The sequence below is a fragment of the Elephantulus edwardii genome, unplaced genomic scaffold, assembly GCF_000299155.1.
Source record: "Elephantulus edwardii isolate Elephantulus edwardi_28Jun2011 unplaced genomic scaffold, EleEdw1.0 scaffold00023, whole genome shotgun sequence".
Taxonomy (NCBI): domain Eukaryota; kingdom Metazoa; phylum Chordata; class Mammalia; order Macroscelidea; family Macroscelididae; genus Elephantulus; species Elephantulus edwardii.
In genome coordinates this window covers 4,038,462-4,046,705 of record NW_006399773.1, presented here as the reverse complement: position 1 = coordinate 4,046,705, position 8,244 = coordinate 4,038,462, and the positions used below count along the sequence as shown (strand labels likewise).

Sequence of the window (8,244 nt, the reverse complement as noted above, 5' to 3'; positions counted from 1 at the left end):
AGAGAGGAAGCTCCCACTCACTTGCTTTAAGTGTGGCTCTGAAGGGCACTTGGCCAAGGTGGCCCACATCAGGTCCTCGTGGCTGACAGGACTGACAGGCCCCAGCTCCCAGCTGGAAACAAAGAAAGAACACATTTTTAATACAAGTTATACTCATGGAATGAAGACAATTCTCCTACCTTACTCTATGGTAGACTACTTGTACTTCTTTATTTATCTTGCCATTTCCACAATATTTTCCCTTTTAGTACCCAAATATGTACAATCTTACAAAGGTAACAATTTCTTTTACCAGTATTTCAACAATTTGTTCTGTAATGTACATCTTTCATGCCATATTTTCCACCTAGCTTTCTTTTAGACTTAGAGCAAAAATAGCAAACTTGTAAACAATCTAAAGAATTAAGCAGGCCTATGAAACATTACTAAGCAATATAACTGAAACTCATTCTTATTTCTTAAATTTTAAGTGACCTACACATATAATAGTAATGTTATTTGCTGTTGAGTTGGAAGCAACTGATAACAGACTCTCCAGCAGATTTCAGAGGCTATAAATCACATAGGAAGAGATTGATTGCCAGTCTTTTTCTTGCTGTGCAGCTCATGGATTTGAACCGCCTACCTTTGAGTTCCCATCTCAATGTAAAAAAAAAAATGCATACCGCTGGACCAATAGGCAACATCATCATGTATGGAGAAGAGAATGACAATATCAGACACTTCATCTTATTTCGATCCACAATTAACAACCTTGATACCAACAGTCAGGAAATCAGGAGACATATTGCACTGGAAAAGTCTGCAGTTAGGGACCTCTCCAAATTATTAATGTGTAATGATGTCAGTTTGAGGATCGAGGTCTTTCCTATGACTTGCTGAGCATCTTAGAGCTGGACAATGAGTATGGTGAAAGAATTGATGCCTTTGAACTGTGATGTTGGAAAAGAGCACTGAACATCCCTCCAATGGACTACCAAAAGAAAGAATAAATAGGTCTTGGAGAAGGTACAGCCAGAGTGTTCTTTAGAGGCAAGGATGATTAGACTTTGCCTCACATATTTTTGGTGTGTTTCTGGGAGAGACTGTTCCTTGGAGAAGGAAATGATGCTGGCAATGGTGGAGGGTCAGCGAAGGAAAGGAAGGCCCTCAGCAAGGTGGATTGATGTGTTGACTGCTGCAGTGGAACTGTGAGGATGGCATAGGATAGAACAAGGTTCAGATCTGTTGTTCATAGGGTTGCTATGCGTTGTACTCGACTCGACAGCACCTAACAATAACCTTTGAGTTGGCAGCGCAACCAGAACTCCTGAATAATAATAATAATAATAATAATAGGTGAAATTATTCTGGAATAGAAAAAAGGAAGATAATAGAATAATGGAGAAAATTAACTGAGTTGGTGTGTCCCCTCAGGTTTTCCTATTTCCATACATTAGGTTATCTAAAGTATTAATTGAAAGCTCTGTTGATTTGATACACCATTATCTGTATAAAAATGATGAGCAGGGAGCCAGAAGTAACGTTATATTTGTATAGATATCTGAGATTTATTTCTTTGGAAAGAACTTGCATAACTGTTTTCTTCTTCCAGATACAGAGAAATGCAACTCAGTGAGGAAAGTAAAGTGACGGAATTTCTCCATCAAAGTAAATTAAAGTCTTTTGAGTGTGAGCGTGTCCAACTTCTTCAAGAAGAAACTGCAAGAAATCTCGCACAGTGCCAACTGGAATGTGAGAAATACCAGAAAAAATTAGAGGTACATGTACAAGTTTTCTTTTTTTTTTTTTTATTATCATAGCATGTAAGCTTCTATGTTTGAGGACTCTGTAGTTTTGAGTTTATTGTCCCTGTACTAGTTAGCACTGCCCTGCACACACACAAAAGGAAATATGGATTTGAGAACTTTATATGCCCTCAAAACAGAAATTGTTAAAAATTAGAAAGAAGAAGCTCATAGACACAATAGCAACCAAAAATACACAATTACTGGGATATTAAATATAAACAATATAAGATGAATAACAAAAAATTGTCAAAATTTACTGAGATAGATAAAGAAATCTTTCTGAAAAGGGATATTCATCTTTATGAAAAGGGACATTCAATATTACGTATTTTTCTATCTTCATCAAATAATATGTTCACTTTTAATTAGAGGTCAATATGCTATTTTAACCCAAAAAGTATAATTCTCTAGTGAAAGTCAAAGAAAAAATATGAAAGAATTGTGAATATATTTAAAGAATTCTTTTTCATTCATGAGAGAAAATACATATACCGCTTAAAATTTTATATCTTATGTAAAGATATTTAAAACAAAATGAAAGAATATAAGTAGTACAAACTCAGAAAACAGATTCACATTTTAAGAATTTACTGAGGTAAAAGTCATATTTCAGATTAGTGGAGAAGAAATGGACGGGACAGTAAATGATGGTGATAGGAAAATCTCAATAGTTAGAACAAAATAGTTTGATCCATATTCTTGTAAATTCAAATGAATTGCTATGTTGTTGTTGTTGATTGCCTTCGAGTCAATCACGACTCATAGCGACCCTATGAACAGAAGGCCTAAAGCCCCTCTACAACTATTGACATTTATCAAAGTTCACTAAATGTAAAAAATAAAACTGTAGCAATAAATCCATATGAAATTTTTTATTATACTAGTTTTGAGACAATCTGTCTACTAATTACAGCAAGGAAAAAGGATGCTTTCCATTTATTTAAAAAGTCCAAGTGACATTAAAGTGGGAAGTGCAGAATATTTTTATACATATAAGAAAGTGTCTAACTCAAATTTTAAAAGCTCTTTAATCAAGAAAAACATTCCTTCCTTCTCCAGGTAAATTGTGGAAAGAAATAATGGATAATTTCCAAGAAGAAATGCAAATTCCTAGTAAATGGATTAAAAAAGCGTATTCTCATTAATAATCAATGACATGTAAATTTGAATTCTTTAACTTTTAAATTATTTACATAATAATTATTTATTACATTATAATTCTTTGTTTTGAATGTGCTATCCAGGACACCCCTCAATGGGAAATCACATGCAGTTTAAAAATCTAATAGCTGTTATAGAGTGTTATAAGGTGATCTGTCTAAAAAAGCATTAAAAAATGGATACACTATTTTCTTAAGGATATTATCTAAAAAGATGCATATAAACATATTAATGGTTTTTATCAGAGTATTATTTAATATAGTAAATTATTGAACTTTAAAAGTCAAATAGTAGGTACTTATTTGTCAGTCCATAGAAAGAATTTCTTTTGTTATGTTCATGCATTTTTTGATTGCATGCAGTCCTGTTTGTGAATATTTAGTTTTAGAGGACATGCTCATTCAAAAAGAGCCCTAGTAGTGCAGTGGTTAAACTGCTTGGCTGCTAACCAGAAGGTCAACCGTTGGAATCCACCATATTCCCCAAGAGAAAGTGGTTAGAGTCTGCTTGGGTAAGATTTGTAACCTTCAGTAGCCCTTCCAAGCAGCCCTGCTCTGCCTCCTGCAGGTTCCTGGGAGTCAGAATCTACTTGACAGCCATGTGTTTTGGTCGGTTGAAAAATCCTTAAGTGAAGAACATAAGAATGTCATTTGCCTGATTTTCTCTACATGTTACATGTTCAGAAAAAGCCATAAGTATATCCAGTAAGAAAAACTTGAGGGAAATATATAAAAATATTAAAGTTATTTCTCTCTTGTACTATTATGGGTAATTTTTATTTTGTTCATTCTCTCTGTTGAACTAAAAGTTTCATAATGACAAAGATTGGGCCTTTAAATGATCAGTATATTCCCCATACCTAGCCAGAGTCAGACTCACAGTTCATGGAATTTGATAGCATTTGGTAATTTTTGACCAGTCATCAGATAATGCAATAAGTACTATATGAGGTCTGATTAGATATACAACTTTCAATAAGAAACAATCATTATCCTTAAAAGACTGATAGTTCCCTGCTTTGAATAGAACTTTCAGTGATGATGAAAATGCTCTTTTTCTGCACTGCCCTGTTCAGTAGCCACTAGCCAAGTGTGTATATTTAGCACTTACGGTGTGACTAGCACAGCTGAACAGCTGATATTTTCTTTTACAACTGATAATTCACTGTTTTAACTATTATTTAAAGAAAGTGATAGTTAATGTATTTCTAAAATCAATTCTATTTAATGCATTCATGTTTAAAGATAAATATTCATATGTTGTTCTTTCCTGAGTTTTCCCAAGTCCAGTACCTAAATTTGGCGTTGACTTTTCAGAAATAGTAATAAATTTGGACTGACCTAGCAGTCACTCAGACTCACGCATCCTCAAAAGGAATTCTTCACAATGGGGTACCCGATGTATGGGGAGCCATCCCAAAGCAGATGTTTTCTTCACATTATGAAGAGAGAAGTTTAAAATGTATCTTTAAAGTTAATAGTTCTCCTAAAATCTCTCTGTAATGTACTTCACAGAAGAGCCCTTCTTTAAGATTTTGATTGATTCGTTATCTTCCTAGATACTAATTTCTGAACGTTTTCTTTCTGTAACGTGTTTCTTGGAGGAAGTAGGGACAAATGGAAAGAATCAGCAATGAAGTGGTCCTTTAACACTCCCCTTACTAATCCTCGCTTCTGGCAGGGGAATTAATAAATGTCACAGATTAACCAGTGTCAGCAGTGAGATTGGTACTGAGTTACATCTCAGTATGCTGAGTGCAAATTGTTTCACTAGTGATTTTCTTGTAATGCATTAATGCATTTCTACAATATACAAAAACACATTCTCAGACCACCTGAATAAAAAAGACACAATGGTAAAATGCCAAGTTGTGTGTGTGCGTGACCCAGTACGAGACAGTAGTAATCATTCTATTAGTATTATTCCCATCCTTTTCTTTATTCAGTTTCCGAAGGCATCTATTTAAAGGTTAGGCTACTGAAGGGAATAATATCTGATTTACTTTTAGAATTTGTTTTGATGGAATTAATTTAAAGAAAGGGGAATGAGTAAATTACATAAAAATTACATTATGATTTTTATCTATTAAGAATTATAAATAGATCTTAATTATAGAAAGTACTTAATCACGTCATTATAGAAAGAAGTGCTTAAAGATTTTTAATTGTGGAGAACTCAGGATAATGAAATCAATGGAACTGTATTTTTATGAGCTCTTTAATATAAAGTTTTTTAAAATAGCATTTCTAGCCTTTCGTATCCTTTCGTTGTTGTTGTTTGGTACTGTTGAGTAAACTACAACTCAGAGTGATCCTGTGTACAGCAGTTGGAAACTCTGCCCTATCTTGTGCCATCCTCAAAATCTTCACCATGCTCAAACCATATTAGCAGTGACTGTGTCAGTCTGTCTCTTTGAGGGTCTTCCCCTCTCACACTGACCCTCTGTTTTCCCAAATGGTGCTTTTTGTCAGCAGTCTGGTGCCTCCTGATCGCATGCTCAACGTGTGTGAGGTGAGCTTCATCATCCTTACCTCTGGGGCACCCTGGATATGCTTCCTGCAAGACAGAAGGTTGTTTATGCAGCCTCTTTTATCTTCCGTGCTCTTTGCCAGTGGCACAGTCCAAAGGCATCGCATCTTCTGTCTTCCTTATTGATTGTTCAGCTTTTGCATTAATATGAAGCAATTGAAAACACTGTGGCTTGTTTCAGACACACCTTAGTCTGAAACAAGTGCTCTTTAGTGCTTTAAAGAGGTCCTTGATAGCAGATTTGCCTAATATATCTGCTTTCTTGACTCTTGCTATGGGTGCTATTTGTGGATCCAAGGAAAATGAAATCATTGACGACTTCAGTTCTTCCTCTATTTATCGTAATGTTGACTATTGATCCAGTGGTATTTTTATTAATATTAAGCTGTAACTCGTATTGAAGACTCTTGTCTTTGATCTTCAGTGAGTGCTTCAGGTCTCCCCCATGTTCTGTATGATTGTACCGTCTGAGTAATGGTGAGCATTTCTCAAGTGGAAAGAACTGAAGAAAAAAAAATTCAAGCCTCGAGTTACAATATTGATTAATTTTATAGGAAAAAATTAAATGACAGAGGAAGTATCAAAAGAAGATGTAAGAAATACAGGGTCAGTGTACCAAAAAAGAATTGCTTAACACGAAATCATTTCAGGAATTAGCATATGATTAAGAACCAGTGCTACTGAAGGAATACATCCAAGCTACACTGAAGGAAATGGGGGGAAAAAATAATAAAGCTCCCCAAATTGATGGAATATCATGTGATATGTTGTAACAAGCAAGTTCAGCCCTGGACGAGCTCATTAGTCTATGCCAAGAAACTTGGAAAAAAGCCGTATTTGTTCCCATTCTAAAACAAATCCATCAACAGAATGCAGAAATTATCAATCAGCATCATTAATGTTTCAGGGAGCTGTGGTGGCCTATTGACAAGAAGCCGCACTATAGTCCTGAAGCCACATGGTTCAAGGCCACCAGCTGCTGTGCAGGAGAAGGACAGACAATCTCCTTCTGTCCTATTAACTGCTTCTGAAAACCCTCTGGAGGGTCAGCTGTGGATCGGTTCTGACTCTGTAATACTCAACAACAACAACATCATTGATGTTACACTCAAGTAAAATCTTTCTGAAAATTACTGAGAAATGACTAGAGAAACCACCAGAAATCCAAGCTGGATTCAGAAGATGCTGTGGAACAAGTGATTTCTTTTGTTTGTGCCAGATAGACCTTGTCTGAACACAGAAAATAGCAGAAATATTTTTACTTCTGTTTTATTGATTATGCGAAGGCATTCAATTGTGTAGATAATAATAATAAATTATGAGTATCATGAGAAGAATTGAAATTCCAGAGCACTTAATTGGATTCATGTAAAACATATATATATATATATACTAAAAAGCCATTGTTATAAAAAAACCAAGGGTATATTGTGTGGTTTAAAATCAAGAAAGGTGTACATCAAGTTTGGACCCTTTCCATACCTATTCTTCAGTTCATGCTGAGTAAATAATTGAAGCAGCTCCATTATATGAAGAAGAATATGGCATCAAAATTTGAGGAAGACTAATAACAGCCTATATTCTGTGGATGGCACAATATTTCTTATAGTTGTTTTTTGGATTTTTTTTACTAATTTGTGTGTGTGTGTGTACTATCAAATCGAATCTGACTGATATAGAAGGAGATTGCCCCTCATTTTCCAGCAGAGCATCTAGTGGATTTTAACCATGTGCCTCAGATATTGCAGTGCAGCTTCTTGCTAGTAGGCAACCAGAGCTCCCTTAGTTGTTTTTATCAACAAGTCATAGACGACGCATAGCGACCCTATGAACAAAAGACCTGAACACTTGTATAACTTTCTGTATTTCTCCAAGTTTCAGGAGGCAAGCTATTTCGGAAGTGGATACCACCTCTGCTTTCAAGCTTGTTTTAACTGGACAAGGTTTAGATCTATTGTTTATTGGGTTGCAATAGTTTTATTCAACTCAACGGCTCCTAACAACAAAAATAGGAATTTTTTTTAAATAAATTTTAAAACAATGATAAAAATAAATCTTAAAACAGTGATAAAAATGAAACAAAATCCATCTAGTAGATTCTAGCTAATAGGGACCTGAAAGGACAGAGTCCAACTGTCCCATGGAACTGACTTACAGGTCTATGTAAATCTTTATGGAACCAACTGGCTCATCTTTCTTCCATCGGGGGTGGGGGCGGGGGCTATAGACTCGAACTCTCTACTCTTTAGTTAGCAGTAGAGTACTTTAACCACTGCACCACCCAGACCCCTTTTAGGGTAAATAAGTGCTGATGGAAAAAACTGAGACCATTCTCTTGACTGTGCTGTTGTGGTTGTTAAGTACTGTTGATTTGTAGGCAATTTATAGTGACCCTATGAACAAAAGACCTGAATACTTGTATAGCTTTCACCCTTTCTCCAGATTCATAGGGTTTCTGGAGGCAAGCTATTTTGGAAGTCGATGCCACTCCTGCTTCCAAGCTTGTTTTAATCTAGGAGCTCCACCAAACACTGTCCACCATGGGTAACCATTATCACATTTGATACATCAGTGTCATAGTGTTCAACATTACAGCAACCAGAGTTGCCTCTGTACAGCAAGTGGACAGACCAGGGCTATACAAGTTAGAAGAATATTTAACCAAAAACAATTAAAAATAGGCCTGAGGGCCGCAGTTTAGAGTCACCCACCTTTGGCTTGGTAGCATCACTTTCTGTCCACTAGGCCAACTGAACTCTCTCTC

The 8,244-nt window shown here is 35.6% G+C and overlaps 1 protein-coding gene across 1 annotated transcript in view; it reads left to right on the top strand.

Moving 5' to 3' along the window:
• Window positions 1-8,244, top strand: part of PIBF1 (progesterone immunomodulatory binding factor 1) — a 311,116-nt gene that overhangs the window by 114,215 nt on the left and 188,657 nt on the right. The window contains exon 10 of the mRNA XM_006882728.1: window positions 1,595-1,760. Coding sequence (XP_006882790.1) covers window positions 1,595-1,760 — 166 coding nt within the window. The remainder of the gene's footprint in view (window positions 1-1,594; window positions 1,761-8,244) is intronic.